Source organism: Brassica rapa, chromosome A08, assembly GCF_000309985.2.
Source record: "Brassica rapa cultivar Chiifu-401-42 chromosome A08, CAAS_Brap_v3.01, whole genome shotgun sequence".
Lineage (NCBI taxonomy): Eukaryota > Viridiplantae > Streptophyta > Magnoliopsida > Brassicales > Brassicaceae > Brassica > Brassica rapa.
In genome coordinates, this window is record NC_024802.2 from 16,313,008 (window position 1) to 16,335,080 (window position 22,073).

The following is a 22,073-nucleotide window of genomic DNA, read 5'->3' on the forward strand; positions in this document are numbered from 1 at the left end:
GTCTTTTGTCAAATACAAAAGTATATGTGCTACAATTAAATTAGGGTTAAAATTTGAATAAACCGTACGGACATCTAGCTAAGTGTTTATTATACATAGAGATTTTTTCTTGTCAAATAATTTACATAAAGATGGACGGGGATATAATGTATCAAGATCGTCTCATTTGATATCTTCGAGGAAATTGTCTTAAAACTATTATGTATTCTTATCGTTTGTCTAACTGTCGTAGTTAATCTTATTCACATAATAAGCATATATTATACGGTACGTGTTGAATTGTAGACAAGTTATTGTTGACCAAGAAGACAATAACTTGTCTCCTAATTACTCGACACTTTGAGTCGAACGATGTGGTCCATGGTATACAAAAATACTACAAAGCGATCCACGGCGTTCTTTAATTATAGTTTAATTAACCATACGCGCAATTAGTTAACAAAAGTCTTTCGTGTAAGATAATAAATCACATCTTCAGTTTCTAATCCGACAGAATGTATGACATATGTATTACGATATTATATTATCACACTGTATTGTATAGTATAGTGAGCCGGAAACAAACGCCGGAAATTACGCACCCTTATAATTGTCTAATCGCGATTATGCTTAATGATAAGTGTCAATATTCATGTCATAACGTAAGCATTTTTGTCAACATCGAAAACGTAAAAATGATACTATAATCAAGCTACGTGCGGAAGGAAACAGTTAGATTAGCATACAAATCATTGGTATTATGAGTAAGACTCTCTAGACTTCCAATATTGAATTAGAAACCCATGAGAAAATAAATTATCTCATTTTAGCTATTTTATACAGTAGTATATTGAACTTTCGGAAACTAACAAACTAGTTAGATTACAGCATAGTTGGATTTAACCTTTCGCTCAAACTTGTAATGAATGGCGCATTAAAAACCATGCTTTTCATTTATATATTATTTTAATTTTGGATCTTCATTAAGCTCATAACTTATTTTCAGTTTCTTTATTTTTGTGGTAAAAAAGGCTTATTTCAGTTATTAACAAAAAATACCCCAAGGATTTCCCTAATATTTTGTTTTCTCTTTAGCCACAATTAAAATTTATCTCAGTTTCCATTTCTCTAGTGGTCGGCATTCCTTGACGTCACCAAAAAAGGCATCTCTCTCTCTCTTTTTTCTTTGTGTTTGATTGCGTGTGTTGGATAATTCCAAGTTTGTGGAAACTTAACATATTATTAGATGTTTAATATGTTAAGATAAACACAATAAGGAAACCTAGAAATAGGAAAAGGAAGTTTCTATTTAGGTTAAGTTTGTGTTTTCTATATCTCACATGTTAAAGGGAATTGTCTTTCATATAAATATAGGTCTAATGGAGAGGTGTTCTATATGATCTAAGTGAAACATATTGAGAGCTTTAGTTTTGAGTAGTTTCTAAAGCTAATAAGAAAAGTTGTTCTTATAACTCTTTGTGTTTCTAAGAGATTTGAATTGGTATCAGAGCCTCAGGTTGGAGACTCGATCTAAGCTTAAGTTGTAGCTTAAGATCCTGGTGCTTGTGAACAAGAGATCGCGACGGCAAGATGGCTGACGTGACTAGGGCTCCACGCACGAAGGACTTTGGATCTACATCCATCCAATGTCCGATGTTGTCATCGACAAACTACACAGTTTGGTCGATGAGGATGAAGGTTCTACTACGTGTTCATGAAGTGTGGGACACAATCGAACCTGGTTCAGATGATCAAAAGAAGAACGATGTTGCGATAGCTCTTTTGTTTCAATCTGTTCCCGAAACATTGATTCTCCAGGTGGGAGAACAAACCGCATCAAAAGAGATCTGGAACGCCATCAAGTCGCGACACCTAGGAGCTGATCGTGTAAGGGAGGCGAGACTTCAGACGTTGATGACAGAGTTTGACAGGTTGAAGATGGATGATTCAGATACGGTCGATGACTTCGCGGGGAAGATATTGGGCCTATCATCCAAAGCAACCTCGTTGGGAGAAAACATAGAAGAATCTTGATATCGACAAAGGCAATGCAAGTGTCTGGTATTTGGATAATGGAGCGAGCAATCACATGACAGGGAACAAGGAGTTCTTTTCGAGTTGGAGTCTATCACAAGAAACAAGATAGTACGTTAGCTTACCTAAATCTGACATCTCGAACTTCTTAGACATCTCCTCCTTGAATTGCCTAATCATCTTAAGCGAAGTTCCTGTCACAAATAGATCATCAACGTAGATGGCTATGATCAAGACGTCTCCACCTTGAGTCTTGCAGTACACTGATGGTTCCTTCGTGCACTTTTTGACCATCTTGGATTCTTCTATGTTTTCTCCCAACGAGGTTGCTTTGGATGATAGGCCCAATATCTTCCCCGCGAAGTCATTGACCGTATCTGAATCAATTGTTGGGATTGTGAAATCCCATGTCCAACTCTATATTATCCGATTAGTACGATATTGTCCACTTTGGGTCTAATTAGCAAGCCCGCATAGTTTTACTTTTGGTTTCCATCCCAAAAGGCCTCGTACTATTAGAGTTGGACATCTCTTTATATATTAGACACTCCTTGTCTAATTATCCAATGTGGGACTTTGATTGACATCTCTCATTCTCCGATCTGGATAATGTGTTAAGATAAACACAATAAATGTTGGATAATTCCAAGCTTGTGGAAACTTAACATATTATTAGATGTTTAATATGTTAAGATAAACACAATAAGGAAACCTAGAAATAGGAAAAGGAAGTTTCTATTTAGGTTAGGTTTGTGTTTTCCATATCCCACATGTTAAAGGGAATTGTCTTTCATATAAATATAGGTCTAATGGAGAGGTGTTCTATATGATATAAGTGAAACATATTGAGAGCTTTAGTTTTGAGTAGTTTCTAAAGCTAATAAGAAAAGTTGTTCTTATAACTCTTTGTGCTTCTAAGAGATTTGAATTGGTATCAGAGCCTCAGGTTGGAGACTCGATCTAAGCTTAAGTTGTAGCTTAAGATCCTGGTGCTTGTGAACAAGAGATCGCGACGGCAAGATGGCTGACGTGACTAGGGCTCCACGCACGAAGGACTTTGGATCTACATCCATCCAATGTCCGATGTTGTCATCGACAAACTACACAGTTTGGTCGATGAGGACGAAGGTTCTACTACGTGTTCATGAAGTGTGGGACACAATCGAACCTGGTTCAGATGATCAAAATAAGAACGATGTTGCGATAGCTCTTTTGTTTCAATCTGTTCCCGAAACATTGCTTCTCCAGGTGGGAGAACAAACCGCATCAAAAGAGATCTGGAACGCCATCAAGTCGCGACACCTAGGAGCTGATCGTGTAAGGGAGGTGAGACTTCAGACGTTGATGACAGAGTTTGACAGGTTGAAGATGGATGATTCAGATACGGTCGATGACTTCGCGGGAAAGATATTGGGCCTATCATCCAAAGCAACCTCGTTGGGAGAAAACATAGAAGAATCCAAGATGGTCAAGAAGTTCTTGAAGGGTCTTCCAAGACACAAGTATATCCAGATCGTAGCATCACTTGAGCAAGTCCTAGATCTCAACTCGACGGGGTTTGAAGACATAGTTGGAAGGCTTAAGGCGTACGAGGAGCGTGTAGGAGAAGAAACTCAGAAAGAAGACCAAGGGAAGCTGATGTTTTCGAACAATGAAGAGCATAGTCAGAGGGGCTATGAGAATTCTCGTGGTAGAGGAAGAGGACAGAACGGTAGAGGCAGAGGTCGAGGTAGGTCACACATCCAAAACCGTGCGTCACACACCGAAGATAACAACTCGAAGAAGAATCATTCAAAGCTGATATGTTGGAGATGTGACAAGCCTGGTCACTACGCAACTGTTTGTCCAGAAAAGACAGAGAAGGATCAAGAAACCAACCTAAACGAGACAGAAGAGGCCGATGCACTCTATGTACACGAGGTGGTGTTTTTGAACGAAGATAAGGTGATTCCGAAGAATCTTGATATCGACAAAGGCAATGCAAGTGTCTGGTATTTGGATAATGGAGCGAGCAATCACATGACAGAGAACAAGGAGTTCTTTTCGAGTTTGAATCTCAACACCAAAGGGAAGGTGAAGTTTGGTGATGGATCGTGTGTTGACATTGTAGGAAAGGGTGTGGTTACTTTTGAAAAGTGCACGAAGGAACCATCAGTGTACTGCAAGACTCAAGGTGGAGACGTCTTGATCATAGCCATCTACGTTGATGATCTATTTGTGACAGGAACTTCGCTTAAGATGATTAGGCAATTCAAGGAGGAGATGTCTAAGAAGTTCGAGATGTCAGATTTAGGTAAGCTAACGTACTATCTTGGCATAGAGGTGATTCAAGGAGCAGACGGAATCAGAATAAAGCAAGAGAGGTATGCTCAAAGAATCATGTGTGACACAAAGATGGAAGTGTGTAACACGACTCACGTAGGAGTGTGCAACACGACTCAAGGAATCCTGTGTGACACAAAGATGGAAGTGTGTAACACGACTCACGTAGGAGTGTGCAACACGACTCACAGAGGAGTGTGCAACACGACTCACGGAGGAGTGTGTGACACAAATGTGGAAGCGTGTGACACAACGCACGTACCAATGGAGTCAAGGTTCTCAAAGGCTGAAGATGAACTAGAGATAAATCAGTTGGGTGTTGAGCAGAAGGCCGACATCCTTCCCAGAGCTCACGTACGCAAGATGGCGGATGTGACCAGAGTTATCATCGCAGTAAGCTTCAGCCACAAGACTCATCGCAACTTAAGTGAAGAGGTCATGAGAAGGTTCTACAAGAACTGGGCCGATTCTAAGAAGAAGCGGTACGGAAGCAAGGAGAGCATCCGGTCTAACCTTGAGAAAGATGTGAATCCAATGGGTGGATTCCCACACCATGGTGCGGTGGAGTATGATTACTTGATGATTGAGTTCAGGCAAATGAGGAGCTTAATCGGAGTTCAAGAAATTGATCTCCCTAATTCAAGTTGGAATTAAGGGGGTGAATGTTGGATAATTCTAAGCTTGTGGAAACTTAACATATTATTAGATGTTTAATATGTTAAGATAAACACAATAAGGAAACCTAGAAATAGGAAAATGAAGTTTCTATTTAGGTTAGGTTTGTGTTTTCCATATCCCACATGTTAAAGGGAATTGTCTTTCATATAAATATAGGTCTAATGGAGAGGTGTTCTATATGATCTAAGTGAAACATATTGAGAGCTTTAGTTTTGAGTAGTTTCTAAAGCTAATAAGAAAAGTTGTTCTTATAACTCTTTGTGTTTCTAAGAGATTTGAGCGTGTTCCCGGGGGATTTTTTATGGTGGCTCGATATGTGGAGTGGGTTCTCAATGTTTCTTCCGTCCTTTCCATTGCAAGTCGCGTGCCTCGAGTCTTTGTCTCTTTTATTATAGTGATTGTAGATCTGTAGGCATATGTTTTTCTGTTAAGATATGCTTGTTTGAATTGGTTATGTGAATTAGGTTTGGTTCCTTGGTTGTTTCTTTGTTTGGATTGAATTGGAATACTAGTATTAAGGATTGTTTTATCTTGGTTTTGGCGCAAGGTGGATTTTGAAATTTTCGTACTCTTATAAAAATGAAAGCGGTTGGTTCTTAGTGTTGTTTTCGGTATAGATATGATCATAGATGCATGTATTCTCAGGTTTATATGCTCCTTTTTTAGCTCAGAAAGGAAATAATCTCGAACTCAGGCTTGTCTTTGTTTTGTTTATATGTTTCGCTGGCTTTTAATTAGGAGCAGTCTTTGTTTATTTACTTTTTATTGTGGGGCTATCGCTTAGTATCTACTGATGATGTTGTTCAGTCTTCACTTATTATGGTTTTTCATTTAGTTTGTTGTTAGATTTTTCCATATGTGGATGACATTGTTACATCTCAGTTTGTGGTATATGGAAATATTTAAGAGAATTGATTTGATTTTCTATCTCATTAAAGTGCATTTATCTTTTCTGTCACACATCCGTTTAGAACTCCAGGGTTAAGCGTGCTTGAGTTGGAGTCGTGGAAGGATGGGTGACCGTTCAAGAAATGATTTGTGATATCATGTGAGTGAGACCAAAGCACGGAAAAAGGTTATGTGGTGATTGCATGGTCTGTAGACAATGATTTCGAGCCTTCAGAAAAATTAATACACCGTTCGTCGAACGGGATGGAACCCACAGACCGAGTGAGCTGGTGTGGACAGTCCATTAACCGTGCGTAGTCGTGGCTTTACAAGTGGTATTAGAGTCGAATCTAAATGAGTGTGGAGTCAGTGAGGACTCACACTAATATGGGTAACGATCTTGGGACGCAACGAGAGCGTTGTGTTCTCTGAGATGGATGGATTGTACATCCAGATTTGTGGTATATGAAAATGCTTAATAGAATTGATTTGGTTACCTATGTTAACAAAGTGCACTTATTTCTTCCGTCACACATCCATTAAAACTATAAGATTAAGCGTGCTTGAGCTGGAGTAGTGAAAAGATGGGTGACATATCGAGAAGTAATTCGCGATACTATTGGAGTGAAACAAAGCACGAAAAAAGGTTATGTAGTAGTTGCAGGACTAATAAACAATGATTTCGAATTTTCAAAAAACTTAACGTACCTTCTATCGATCGGGACGGAATCCATGAACCGAATGAGCAAACTTTGATGGCTTATTAGCCGTGGACGGCCGAGTGTTACATGCGTCCTTCACCATTATGTAACATGTTATTTTGATATAAAAACCAAGCATTTAAAAAAAGAAAAAAAAATACCTATTTTTACTTTAGCTTTAGTAATCTTGTTGAATATATATATTTATTGTCAAGCACATTGATAATTGAATAAAGCAAACTAAATAACCACCACTATATTGGTGTCTACTTAAGTATTTTATGGACCACGGGCTTTTTAGATTCAAACTTACATATAATACACATTTCAGTTAAATGATTACAATCGATGATACTTCAACCGATTGCACTAAACATAATTTCAATTTGATACGAATTTATTTAATCACCGTGTATGTTCGTAATTGCTAATTAGAATAATGACCCATTGTGTTGTACACGGCTCAACTAAAGTATATGATAATGTCATGATCAAAATTTTTGATATTAGTTGGTTCGTGTAAAATATATATGTTAGTGCTCGACAATATTAATCACCTACCAACCTGAACTATATGTTATATATTTTGAGGGGGCACGTCAAGTGTGCCGTTTATTTGTCTGGTTACATGTTTATGTTATTATTTAATTTTCGTGAGTGTGGTGTTTCTTCTCTAGTTTCCACTTATAAACAAATATCGACTGGAACTAGTTTTGAAAAACATTCTCGAGAAGAATACTGGCGGTAAACGGTGATTTGAACCATGGCTTGTGGGTTAGTGGTGATTAATTTGAGAACAAAAGTTTAATATGGTGAAATCACCAGGGTTTAAATTTTGGTTATTGAAAAATTAATATTTTGACATCACCAAAGATAAAAAACCGACATGTGGCAACATATGACTAGTATAGACTACTTCTGTAGAGCCATAATACTCTTATATAATTAAAAAACGATGATTTGGGGTTTATTATCTCCAAAATGACACAGTAAGCATGATTTTCTTTGTTTGGTTAATTTGGAATTGATTAATTTCCTTTTAAAATTCGGAACTTATTCAATGCATTCTATTTTTTTAATAATTTTTAGAAAAAGATAGAATACTTTTATTCCTCTTGCAAAATTATAGCCATCTACTTTTATCGGGATTTAAAATTTTATTTGGCACAAACTCGTTGTCTACATTTTACAATTATAAAGGAAAATAAGTTAGCGAATAGATAATTTGTATGTTGAAAAGGAAAATAAATACTACACATGTTTCCGAAAGTAAGATTTTCTAGAGATTTCACGTTTATTAAGAATATAATAAATGTTTACCGTTTAATTTATTATTTATTTTTCTATACACTTTCCAATTACTCTCTACCAATTAAATCTAATCAATTCAAAAATATAAAAAATATCTTAAAAATATAGAAAATTTATCTTTGTAAAATAAAATAAAAAACTAAAAAAAATTTACTTTTGATAACAGAAGGAGTAGTGATTATTTGTAAATGATGGGTTGAGAGCAAATGATTACTTTCGAGTGGTGATGTAGAAGTTAATATGTGTAAGTTTATGGGAAAAGGAAAACGAAAAGAGAGAAAAACCATGATGAGTTAACGCAGACATAGCCGCCATTTCCACTTCTCACTCCCACTTACAACTATTCCTTTTGGGCAAGTTTTCCACATCAAGGCTCGTCTTAATCACCATTAAGCGCTACTCATCATTAGTACACTGAAGCCCACTATTTTTCAAAATACTGCTATTTTAACTTCGCGGAGAATTATTAAAAATACTTAAATTTATCTATTTTTTTCTTTGTTAGACAAATATTGTAACTAAACCATAATTTACCTTATACTCTATCCCGATCTATTTTTACATTTTCAATGTATATTTTACTAACTAATTGCAAACTTCAAAAAAATAATTGCACTTATTAGATTTTTATTGGCTTTGGAAAAAAAATAATCACAAAAAATTGTATAAATTTAATGTGTTTTATTAATATATGTAAAAAATCTAAAATATGTAATATTTTGAAACAGAGAGAGTACATACTATATTTTGTCTTCCCTCGTTTGAACAAACTATTGTAGTTAAAGGCATATGTTTTATAAAGATGAATATACTAATATATATTATAACTATTTTAACACTATCATATGACTTTATAAGATGAATTTAATAATATATATTATGATTTTTTAAACTCAATACTGTTTTTTCAACTATGCTAATTTAAATTTTGATGGTGTCATATAACACAAACTTATGATGAGTATTATGAATACAAACTTATGATAAATATTATGCACTATTAAACTACATGTTTTGTCAGAATTTTTCAAATTTTCAATACATTTTTAGTATTTCCCTAATCACTAGTAAGTTGTACTGGTCAGATTTTGCTTACTGTTTAGAACTAACGAATATTTCTAATTACAAAATGGAGTAAAACAAAATGGAAACTGTAGAGACCATATATAGGATTGAGATCTTTAAACCTCTTATCAGTCATGAACTACTCGGCTTCTCCAACTTTTTAAGCTCATCATAAATTTTTGACAAAAAAAGCTCATCATAAATAAAATAAAAAGTAGCCGGAAATAAACTCTTTTTATCTTTTTTTTTTAAATCCAAATCCTATAAACTATTGTAGCTTCTTTACTTATATCTCACGTTATATACATATCGTTTATATAAATACTTATATCCCGATTAATCTTCCCTTACTTCTCTTGTTTCCACTCTCACCTTCCTACCTATATAAAACCCTATCTACTTCACTCTTCCTCTCAACTCTCTCTTCTTCTCCTTGCTCTGTTCTTTCTTCCCTCTCTCTCTCTAGAAAGCAACTATGATAGTGGTTAGAGAATACGACCCTAGCAGAGACTTAGCCGGTGTGGAGGATGTAGAACGACGGTGCGAGGTCGGACCAAGCGGCAAGCTTTCTCTCTTCACCGACCTTTTGGGTGACCCGCTTTGTAGGATCCGACATTCACCTTCTTTTCTTATGTTGGTAATTACTTATCTTCCCAACCTGTTTTTTTTTTCTACTTATGAGGTTATTGATTTCTCAACCTTTGGTTAATCCAAAAACCCATTTGCTTAATATAAAAAAAAATTGCTCACTTTTTGTTTCATCATATTTTATTATCCTACTCTTGATAAGATCAAAAGGCTCATCATTTATATTTTCTCAACCAAATATATCGTGTAGCTAACCATAAACATAAAGTTACATACTTTTCAATTTATCCATAAAGGTTAAGAAAAAAACAAATTTAATAACGGAAAAATTTAATATGGTTGTAACAGGTGGCTGAGATGGGTACGGAGAAGAAGGAGATAGTGGGCATGATTAGAGGTTGCATCAAAACCGTTACATGTGGCATAAAACTCGATTTAAATCATAAATCCCAAAACGACACCGTTAAACCTCTTTACACTAAACTCGCCTACGTTTTGGGCCTCCGTGTCTCTCCCTCTCATAGGTTTCCGTTACTCCCACTAATCGCGCAATTACAAAAAAAAGTTATAATTATTTACACGTTAATTATGGTTTTATGCAGGAGGGAAGGGATAGGGTTTAAGCTCGTGAAGATGATGGAAGAATGGTTTACGCAAACCGGCGCAGAATATTCGTATATTGCAACTGAAAACGATAACCAAGCTTCCATTAATCTTTTCACGGGAAAGTGCGGTTACTCCAAGTTCCGTAAACCGTCCATTTTGGTTAATCCGGTTTACGCCCACCGGGTTAACGTCTCACATCAAGTAACCATCATCAAACTGGACCCGGTTGACGCAGAATCTCTGTACCGGCTCCGTTTCAGTACAACAGAGTTTTTTCCGCGGGATATTGATTCGGTGTTGAACAACAAACTCTCTCTCGGGACTTTTGTAGCGGTGCCACGTGGCAGCTGTTATGGGTCCGGGTCAGGATCATGGCCCGGTTCGGCAAAGTTTCTGGAGTATCCACCCGAGTCATGGGCTGTGTTGAGCGTTTGGAACTGTAAAGACTCGTTTCGGTTGGAGGTTCGTGGCGCGTCGAGGTTGAGACGTGTAGTGGCTAAGACGACTCGTGTCGTTGATAAAACGCTGCCGTTTTTGAAACTTCCTTCGATACCGTCAGTTTTTAAACCGTTTGGTCTTCATTTTATGTACGGTATCGGAGGAGAAGGCCCACGTGCAACAAAGATGGTGAAGTCATTGTGTGGTCATGCACATAACATGGCGAAGAAAGGAGGTTGTGGTGTTGTGGCGGCAGAAGTTGCCGGAGAAGAGCCGTTGCGGCAAGGGATACCTCACTGGAAAGTACTATCGTGTGACGAAGATCTATGGTGTATTAAACGGCTTGGAGAAGACTATAGTGATGGTGTTGTTGGTGACTGGACTAAGTCACTACCTGGCACTTCAATCTTTGTGGATCCTAGAGAATTTTAAAGTTAAAACTTATTACAACCTTCATGTCATATATATATTAGGGGGGTTTCAAAAAAAAAAAAGTATCAGGGGGGTTTCTTGTAAACTCTTGTTTTGTTCTTTAAGTTCTTGATGGGTTCAGTTTTAGGATTAGTAATCTTTTTTTTTTGATGTGGGTGTTGTTATAAATAACTTAGTGGTAAGAGGCAAAATCTCCTACTTTTGGGGTTTGTGTTTTCTTGTCTTGTAAATGGAACTAGCTTTTCAAGATACTTTTTCTCGGGCCATGTTAATAAAATTATATATACGTACAGAGAACTTTAATGACGGCATTGATACATAGAATGAACTAATTATATCATGTTAGTATGATAATCTTTCCGACAAAAAAACAATTATGAGAGTAGAAGAAGATGGATGTACAGAATGTATTAACGATAAAGATAACCTTACCACAGTTGTGTCATAACCTGTAAATGTATAATTATTCGTTTTAAGTTCCACGTTTTTTAAAAAAATATTGCCGAATAAAATATACTAAGCCACTAATTTCCAGGAATCTTACTACCCATTGTTGATTAAAGTTACCAATTAAAATCACTATTTGTATGAGCCTTTTGAATATCAACTAAGATACACATTTTCTTAAGAGAAAAAAATACGGTATGGTGTATATATATATATATATTATTTTTTTTGGTATGGTGTATATTAGTTTAGTTGTTCTTTTTTAGGTGGGATTTGGTTCTTAGTACTTTGCTAATTCGAGGTTGATCATTGATGGATATTGGAGGATAAAAACACCTTTAGATATCGGCAGTCTTACGTGTAAAATGATATGAATATCAATGTCATGGACCGCACATCTTCTCCATTTAATGGTCCCAAAGAAGTTAGACTGATAGATTTATATGTGATTTATATGTTTCTTTTGTTGTGTTGCAGTAGCATGATAGAAACCTTTGAATCAGGTTTGAGAACGTGTCCTTGTCCAAAGAGGTATTGTCGAGTCGTGAGCACCGATCGAGTCAGAGAAAGTTTATACAATAAGGTCTCCTTCATCGCATAATAAGACATGTGGAGATAACTTACCACTTTGTGTTTGTGGATTATATTTCAGTTATAAACATTATCATATACGTGCGTATATTGACCGGAGGTTTGGTTTCTAGCTGTTGTGCGTTTATTACATATAGCATTTTCGTGGCAGTTTATGCAAGAACGTTTTGGTGGTTAATCGGATTCGATTTGACTTGGTGCTAATTACAAGACATGTAGCCTTGCATGCAGATTAGTTTTTTTGTGTGTGCTAAACATGCAGATTAATTATCATTTCTTTCTCGAAGTTCAGTCTCAATGATTAACAGCAAATCATACATATGGTTCGCTAACAAAATACAATACACAAGATATAAATTACAAGTTTCATGGATTTGAAATCAGCTCGATTATGACGGACTTTATCATATATAGAGTCAGGCTTGTATAGAGTCTAGTGCTATCTTTGATACGAAGTGATTTAAACTTTTTTGATTTACCATATATAAATGACTAGAGCTACCTTGGGTATATAAATTTTGAAAACCAGACGATCATGTGAATCTTAAGATTTTCTAGCTAGAAAAAGAAAGTCTTCACGGGGTTCTCAAGTAGACGATCATGTGAATCTTTAAGATTCTTAAAAAGCAAATATACGAAGAGAGAAGATAAGCACCAGTAGCACGATACAAATTTAATGCAACAGTTTGAGAATTATATATACACACATATTAGTACGCCTACATATTAGGCTTAGACGTGACGTGATGCTACACTACTACACAAGCACTAGGATATAAACATTTGGACGAAGAGAAAAGTAGACGGATATGAAATAACGGCCCAACATGGGCCGTAGTGCAAGTCCAAAACAAAACAAAACAAAGCAAAAAAAAAAAGTGAACATTAGGGAAACTTGCAAACCTACTTTTTTGGTCTTTTTATTTTGTTAAAATAAAATGTTTCTACTAATGGAAAAGCATCTCCAACCCATCCTTATATTTACCTCTAAATGCTATAATAGAGTAAAATTAGCTTCAATCCACCCCTATTTCTTTCCCTAAAATAGAGATTGCTATTTTTTCCTCTATATTTAAGGGAAAAAATAGCATTTCTCTAAGGCAAACTTTTTTATTTACAAAGTACTCCTCTAATTTTTTTATGATTGTAACTAAAATACTTGTGTATGAAGAAATACAATTCTTACAATATAAAATCACACCTTTTTGTTTACGTACTAATTATTAATTTTTATAACTATAGTTATAAATAAAATAAAAATATTATTATTTATTTAAAAGTCAATTATAATTAAAATAAAATAAAAAGTTATTATTTTATTTAAAACTCAAAGACTTTTTATTTAAATATTAATCAATACAATATATTAAAACAACTTAATACTCCAAAGAAAAAATATTTTGCAACACAACAAGAAGCATGTAGAAAAGATGTAGAACGTGCATTCGGAGTTTTACAATCACGTTTTGCGATTGTGAAAGGCAGGTACGTTTTTGGAAAAAAAGTACTACATGATATAATGACTACATGTATAATTTTACATAATATGATTACTGAGGACGAGCGTGATCTCGATGCACCGATTGGAATTGGAAGAGAATCTCCACCTCCGGAAGTCCAAATACCAGATAATGAAGATAACCGATTCCTAGAGTTTCTAAGTCGATTCAGAAAAATCAAAGATAAAAAAGCTCATTTCTCACTTCGGAATGCATTAATTGATCATTTATGAGAAACATTTAGTAATAATGATTGTTAGATAATGGTACTTTGTTTTATTTTTTTTGTCTAATGTCTTTTGTAATAAAATGTTTAGTTTAAATAATATTGCAATTTTATGAAAAAAATTAAAAAAATATAATGAATGGGTTAATTTTTAACATTTACAAGTTAGTGGTGTAAAATGTAAAATAAAAAAAGAATATTACAAGAATATTCCGTTTTAGAGAAAAAAAATAGAGGAATACATTGGAGAGAAACTCAACTCTATTATAGAGTTTCTCTATTATAGAGGAAAAAATAAAGAAATACATTGGAGATGGTCTTACATCAGGTGTGTTCTCGATAAAATTACATTAAACGTGATAAATGAAAGGTCTTGCAAAACACTTTTGGACAAGATTTGTTGAAATATTCTGTTAATGGACAAATCATAAAGGTTATTTGAAAATGAAAAAAACTACCATCTTATTATTATTATTTCAAGAACCATTTTTAACAATTCCATTTTAAAACCGATCTAACCATCATACCTACTTTAAGGAAGAAGAAAACCACAAAGAGAATTAAAAGACAACAAAATGAGAAATTGGATCTGACAAAGTGAAAAAAAGTTAGTCATTGCATGAACATTTTTAGCAACCTAAAAATCATGTCTTCTTGTTTCTGCTTCCTCAATGCTTCTTGCTTGTGGAAGAAGAAGACTTGGAGTCATCATTAACAGAACCAGGACTCGAAGTCCCTGAGCTACTCATCATCTCTCCACCTCTCTCTTTACCAGACCAAAGCTTAGAGAACACTCTAGAAACTCCCAGCCCTCCTCCTTTAACCAGCTTCCCTTTACTATTTTCATGCTGCTGATTCTTGGCCAGTCTTAGACTTGCTAACTCTCCTCTCAATGCTTTTATATCTTCAGTGTCCCAACTCTCTCTGTCGTCTTCAGTGTTCGTTGATCTCGAAGCCGGAGTGATCTCTGGAGTGCTGTCCCCGGTTGATGATGAACCGTTGCTGTTAGCTCTTACCTGTTCAAAGAAGAGCACTTGCACCACCACTCGCATAGGTAACCTCTCGTTTTGAACAGCGTGCGCGCAAGCTTCTGCTGATAGCTTTCTACAGTCCATTAGCTTGCATAGCCTCTTCTTCTCACTCTTGCTAATCTCTGGATGTAACTGATTAGACAAAAAAATATACAAAACCTTGATTAGCAAGTTAGGGTTAGGGCAGCACTTAGGGTTAGGGCAGCAGTTTCTTGTACCTTAAGAAACATGTCGATAGCGCGATAAACTCCATCATGAGACTGTCTTGGAAAGCTTGAGACCATCTCCGCAAGTGCTAAGAACTTCTGAAGTGTCAAACTATCTGAATCCCTTGACTTCTCAGCTAAATAGCCATCAACAAGCTTCGCAACCGATGCTTTCGCCTTTATATCATCCTCTTCAGAGTGATGACATTTCAAGAAAACTTCAGCTAAGCTCTGCATCAAGTCAACATCATAGAGCATAACATCACCTAAACTCGCCTCATCTAGACGCTCGCCGACTCTGTTCATCAACCCTGTCTCGTCATCACAGCCAAGAAAGATGGAAGCTCGCAGTAACTTAGCCAAGAAACTCGAAGAAACGCTTTGTTTCTCATCAGGAATCAGCTCAATGATTGAACCAACCAAAGCTTTGTATTTAGCAATGTCAGTGATCTGTATGGAGCTACTACTTTTGCTGAAACCTGGAACCCTTTTAGTCGCATACGCGTGCAATGCTTCACCTATAACATCAGATGAAACTCTCCCTCTTGCTTCTATCGTAATGATCACTCGTTTATACAAATCTATATGAAGATCACAAAGATCCTCCACCCACCAGTCTCTAGGAACCGCATGCGGCTTCCTCAACCCGTTGTCTAGATTCTTCTTCTTGCTGTAAGTATAAGACCATTCGACTTTCGAAGTATCTATCGAAGCTTTAGAAGCTATGGAGTCTAGACAACGCCCTGTTAGCTTCAGCTCTTCAGCGTAAGGAGACAAAGCTCTTGTGGTCTGAAGAACGATGATGGAATCTTTCCATGTTTGGAGTATGCTCGAGTTCAAGAACACTTCAATCTTGTAAACAAGATTTCCCTTTTCGACGGTTTCGTGCATCTCAAGAAACTCAGCTGCGCAGCGAGCAGCGACTACGTTGTAAGCGTTTAGAGTAACGGTCATGCCGTAACAGAACTTAGCACAGATCTCAAATGAAGCAGGACCACCAGGGAACTCTGCTATTTCAATCTCATCTTCTTCATGAATCTCATTGTCTTCGTTGGATGATGATGTTGTTGCGATTAGTTTCTGCAAGCGTGCGCTTTTGGACAGCAATGGAAACTGAAACATAACATAAAAAACATATAATAAAGTTTAATCTTGGTTTTTAAGACAAGATGTTAAGTCTTTAGGGTTTACCTTGTGGAGATAGAACTTGAAATCTCCAATGATTACAATAACATCTGTTGCTAAGTCACTTGGTACATACCTTAAAGAGCAGAGAATTAAACAAAGGTCACGAACTTGAAGTTGTATTTTTCTTGACATTATCTAGTATCTATGAATTGATTCTAAAATCGATTTTTTGATAATCAAAAAATAAGAAAATAAAAGGTCTTCAACACATACCTAACATTTTCACCTTCAGACTGAAAGGAGTCAGGTTTGGATCCAAGTTTCATGAACTTCATGATGTTGAGATCTCAAAGAGAGTTTAAAAAGACTCAAAATGTGTTTACACTCTCTCAAAATGCTTCTGCGGAGCCAGAAACAGAGGAACAAAGACTCTTGAAGTGAAAGGGTCTCTTACTCACATCTCAAAGAGAACACTGAAAAATTATATAAAAGAGAAAACTCTAGAGATGCACAAAACACCCACTCAAAGCTCGAATTTACTGACACACACACACACACAGAAACTCTTTTTTTGTTGTTTAATAATCAAATTCTTCTCTCTTTTCTAAGTGCGTTACACATTCACAAACACAGAAACATGTGAAACTTTGTGTGTTTGTGGGTTGATGGGCGATGTCGTTTAGTAGTAAACCTGCAATAATCAACAGAAAACGGAGAAAAAGAATTAAAGATTGCCACTTATTCAGTAGACAAAATGAATCATATCTTTTTGTATGTTTGCTGAAACGAATCTAACCAAAAAACATTAGTGGCACAGATCGTTTATATCAGTACAAGAGGACTGCAAAAGTAAAGAAATAAATAGTTTTTAAAATCAGGAATTAATTCTATTCTTTCAAACCCTTATATGCTCACTTTTCATAAAACAGTTGTAATTAAGATATATATGTAAATAAAATTGAGAAAAACTATATCAAAATTGTTACTCACAAATTTCCAAAAAAAAAAAAAAAAAGCAGAATCCAAAGGTTATAGTACCTTTCTTGTTTTCTTTCTGCAAAGTCTCTTGATAAGACTAAGAGCCACCACCAAAATCTACTGCTATATAATCCTATGGTAACATCAAAAGTATGAATGGGCTGTGTTCTTGAACTTTAAACCCATGAACACAAAATGGCGCTACAAACCAAGAAAAACAAAGCAGAAGCCTTTCGTTGTGTTGAGGACGACCCAGGATCAGAGTTTATGATAAAAGGTTCTTCTTAAGAGATCAAACAGTGACCTCTCGTAATAAAAACACTGATGCTATTTTTCTTTGAAATTAAAGGAGAAAAGAGCCAAACAGAGCTGAAAGAGAGAAAGAAGAAGAGGCCAGAGAGATTGAGAGAGAGAAAAGAGTAAAGGTTGTTCTGTACAAATGCACGCGAAATCTGACAAAGGCCACTTACTTGAGTGCCCCCTTCTCTTCAGACAAACTTACCTTCTTTTCAGGCTATGTTTTCTTCTTTCGTTTTCATCATTTCTCTTTTTTCTTAAAGAAACACTTTTAAAGTTATTGTTATTATATGTTTCTCATATTTATCACATATCTATAGTAATATTTAATTTTAAAATATCAAAATTTTGGGAAATTTATGTCAAAATCTTTCATTTTAATATAATGTATACCATATCAATACAGCGTGTGTTTCATCTTTGAAAGTATTCAACTCATAATAATGATATCATAGTTAGTATTACGGTATTACCATACCACGTACCAATCTCTCCTGCTTTGTGAAATTTATGGTTTTATTAGAACATGGTATAACGTGAAACTGTGAGTCTGTTAGTCGTACAGGTATATATATAAACTAAAGGTCAAAGAGTTCCAAAACCTATTTGGACCTAGAGATTTTATTAAGGGATGCTGCAGAAAATCTTCTTGATTAGATTCATGACGTAATATTAAATGTTGTAGATCCTCAAAGACTAATCATATGATAAATGGTACTATGCATGTGGCGGCAATTAAGAATCCAATGCATGTTAGGTTAAGAAGTTATAAGTCGATTCATTGCTGTTTCATCCTCACATGGTTTATACTCTGACGAATCTATTCACATTATCCGATAGATTTAGCTCTTCAACTTCTTTATTATTTATTATTTTTTGTTGTCCTTTGATCAGATTTGCATCTATTTCTGGGTCTCAGCAAGTAAATGTTTGGACGTCGAATGGATGACATCTAAATGTTTAAGAGTAGTGTAATTAAAAATAATAATTATAAGATCAGATAAATTATTATTTTAAGACCAATCCTACCGAAGTTAAGCATGTCTTCATGTTATTATATATATTCTTGTTTGTTGACATTGGTAAATTTCCCTCAAAAAAATTTAAAAACTGTTATATATAGTTGATCTAAAATATCAGATGGTGTCATAAACTTTCTGAATGTAATTTAACAGTTTAGCAGAAAATAATTTTTTTTTTGTAACACGCAGAAAAGAACTTTCTAATATAACATTTACAAACCATATGATGCTTTGAATGGATTTCAAAATGGTCCATATATCATAGAGGTTCTTCTTTTGTGCAAAGTTGTAAACAAATTGGTCAATTATTGATATTGAGCCTCTGTATAAAAGCCAATAATCTGTAATTTTGGTAATTTTAAATTAAAGATATATTTTTAAAACATAAATGCTTGTGATTATGGCAAAGCACATGGCCTAAGATTGACATTTGCAAAAGAATTGGCATACATTTCTAAATGCACACAGCTAATAAATAACTCTACCAGCAACAAAAGCTATAATGATGATTCCCTTTGTCTAGTTTCACTTTTGTGCATTTTTGTAAGCTTGAGAAAAAGAATAATCGATATAAAACTCACTTAATCAATATTTTCAGTTTTTTTATCTTTTAGTTGAAATTATGAAACACATCTAATTGAAGGACATTAAAACTAAATTTAATTTAAAAGGACATGCATATTTGTTTGAGAAAATTTCAGTTTATTGTTTAGCAGAACAAAATAAACGGTTTAAATATTTTGCTTATAAGAGACTATTTCCAAAACCAATGTTTTTAAACCCGATCCGTACACTGAACCGGACGACTTACCGGATTGCTGGGTTACTGGGTCGACCGCGGATGAACCGCGGGTTAATAAATTAATTAATTTTATTATATAATAATATATCAGCTATGTAAATAAAAATATAGAAACTAAAGTTTAATATTTTCTAAATATTTTTTAAAACATAAAATAATAGTTTGGATATGTATATATTTTATATTTAAAAACTTTTAGAAAATACTTAACTTTAGTTTTTATATTTTTATTTTCATTTGACATACAAAATTTCAAAAAGTAAGATTTACGACATCTAAAAAAATCAAGACATAAAATTTATAAATATTTAAATATCTAATTGAATAATAAATTAAACTTCAAATACAAAATAAACCAAAAGTAAAAGATCATTATAATAAAATGTCAAAAACAAAAAAAAAACTAACATCAAATCACATCAACTAATTTTGGTTCTCTCTACCAACGTTCATTTCATTTTATTCAGGTGGCATAGTGAAACTGAAATCTTCATCAAAATCTAAAAATCACAAATATAAAACTGAAAAAAAAAAACCTAATTTTTTTTGTGAGCACCTTGGAAACTTAGAATATAAAAATAATCTAAAAACTTAAAAAAAATGAAGTAAAAGTTGTTTATTGATTCGGCCGGTGGTTCAACAGGTATCGGGTTTTGGGTTTTACTGGGTTTTTGCGGGTTTTTGCGGGTTTTTAAATATTGGGTTTTTCATAAAATCCAAACCGAATTTTTTCTGGGTCACCGGTTTTACCGGTTCAACCGCGGGTCCGGGTCGGGTTTCAAAACACTGTCCAAAACTCTTTAGACTCATAGCTCCAAGATATGGTCTGACCATACCGAGAATTATGTGATGGAAAATGCAATGTTTATGACATGTTAGTTAAACTGGAGTTTTTATGATACAAACGTCATTTTAAGTGGCTATTATTTTGAAACAAAATTTCTAAGATTTTTCTATAATTTTTGTAAACACGCATTATTTTTACCTAGAATGAGTTTCATGTAACTTCTCATAGAGTTTAGTAATGAAATGATTAGAACCAACAAAACATTTTATTTCCCAACTAACAAAATATTTTAACAGAATTTTATTTCCCAAAGTATTGAACGTTCAAGTGGAAAGCTACGTGTTACCTAATAACAATATGGATGAGTTGAGTACCCGTGTGATTATTATTGGTAGCACCAAAACGTGGTCCATGCATCTCTTTTTTAGCCAGCCTTTATCGCTTCCTTTCCCCAAATATCCTCTTGTATTATAGATTTCTTGTTAAATCCTTTTCATATATTTTTTAACTAATATTGTCCTCGATCAACTTGATCGTAAGCTCGTAACCATGGAAGCTTAAATCTGTAAATCATTTTCGATAGTTGGTAAAACTCAAATATTTGAACAATCATTCACCCATTTTTTTGAAAACCTGTATTTTCAAATATAAAAAAAAGTCCTACGGTTACCAAAATAAAAAAAGCCGTAAGCCTCAAATAAGAAACCCTCTGGCTAGGACAGAGGGTTCTGAATATTGGCGGCAACTAGAGCGAGCGAGAGGTATAAAAAGGGATAATTTTTATTTTTCTCCAAAATCGAGAAATCAGAAAAGTGAAATCTTTAACAGCGATCGTTCTGCGATCTACAGCGATCCGTCTTGGAATATTAATCTTTTCTCAGGTAAGATTTTTCGATGTTTTTAATTTTTTTTTTTGGGTTCAAATCGACGTTTTTAATTTATTATCTTGCAGATTGGTTTTGTGTTATTATAGGGTTTTGAAAATCGTAGCTGAGGATGAAAAATCATGACTTGCGATGAGATGATTGGTGGGTTTGTTATTTTGTATCGTTTTGATGATGTTTGTGGAATTGCGATTTGAAGAAAGTTATTAGGGTTTTATGCGCACTAAGTGCTCGATGAATTGTCCATGTCATGTGTGAACCGCCTTTTTCGAAACAAAAAGCTTTCGTGTCTTGTCCTTCTTGTTCTCTTCCTATTTGGATTCAAGAGATGCTTTTTTTTTTTTGTGGAATCGTATTAGTTCTTGTTTTAACACAGCTGTTTGTAAAATTAAGCAGTGACTTGTTGAGTTTTGTAGTCTATTTGTGTGTATGATTATCTAGAAACCAGCTCTTGTCAGTGTGGAGGAGTATGATCTTTGTTAGTAGAATCAGTTAGACTCTTATTATGTTTTGGAGGTTTTAGAACTGTGGTCCTTAATTTGATGTTCTTTTGATTTTTTTTTGTAGAATACTTAAAAAGTATCACAGAGGTCAAGAAAGCTTAATCATCTGCGAGGATGGACCCGCAACATACTGGTGATTTGTTCAAGTAATTCTCATTATGCTAACTAAGCTTATTTGTTACTCATAATCTGTGTTCTTAAACTAATTTGTCTTTGGTTGTCAAAATAGACATTTGGAGAAGCAGAATGAGTTACTCAAGGAAGCTCATAAGACCATGTCACAAGAACTCCAAAAACTCATGGTATATTTGATCAGATCATATCAACTCTTTTTGGACGAGAGCTGGCGATGTAATTACCGAGTGGAGATCGTTTAACCGATGAGTTTTTCATTTTCTTGGTTCAGGTGGAAGAACAGATGATGATGCATAAACTCTATGAGATAACGGTTACTCATCGTAAAAATAACAAGGTGTGCTCTGTTTCTTGAAGATACATACACTGTGTCTGAAATATCGTTAAACAGAGAGTTTAGAGGACTTACTTATTGAGCGTGATTTTGCAGGAAATGAAGAAGACTCAAAATGTGTTGGAAGGAATAGAAACACTTGAAGATGCTTCTTCTTTAGC

The 22,073-nt window shown here is 34.7% G+C and overlaps 3 protein-coding genes across 5 annotated transcripts in view; 2 read left to right on the forward strand and 1 right to left on the reverse strand.

The window, feature by feature from the left end:
- The window catches only part of LOC103835100 (probable disease resistance protein RPP1), a 531,820-nt gene that overhangs the window by 119,703 nt on the left and 390,044 nt on the right, over positions 1-22,073 (forward strand). The window lies entirely within an intron of this gene.
- Positions 5,282-13,905, forward strand: LOC103835039 (probable N-acetyltransferase HLS1). Of its 2 annotated transcripts, XM_009111136.3 has the most exons (3): positions 5,286-9,615; positions 9,915-10,090; positions 10,169-13,905. In XM_009111136.3, exons 1-3 carry the CDS (start codon positions 9,454-9,456, stop codon positions 11,040-11,042), a joined length of 1,212 nt encoding a protein of 403 aa, XP_009109384.1. In that variant the 5' UTR covers positions 5,286-9,453; the 3' UTR covers positions 11,043-13,905. The 2 variants fall into 2 exon arrangements, with proteins under 2 accessions (XP_033133042.1, XP_009109384.1); XM_033277151.1 differs by having other exon boundaries at positions 5,282-9,615; positions 9,915-13,905.
- LOC103835038 (BTB/POZ domain-containing protein NPY5) lies at positions 14,243-19,125 on the reverse strand. 2 transcript variants are annotated; one of them, XM_009111134.3, is made up of 6 exons: positions 17,209-19,125; positions 16,967-17,011; positions 16,444-16,861; positions 16,234-16,303; positions 15,055-16,155; positions 14,243-14,968 (listed from the first exon to the last, which is right to left on the reverse strand). In XM_009111134.3, exons 3-6 carry the CDS (start codon positions 16,503-16,505, stop codon positions 14,474-14,476), a joined length of 1,728 nt encoding a protein of 575 aa, XP_009109382.1. In that variant the 5' UTR covers positions 16,506-16,861; positions 16,967-17,011; positions 17,209-19,125; the 3' UTR covers positions 14,243-14,473. The 2 variants fall into 2 exon arrangements, with proteins under 2 accessions (XP_009109382.1, XP_009109383.1); XM_009111135.3 differs by lacking the exon at positions 16,967-17,011.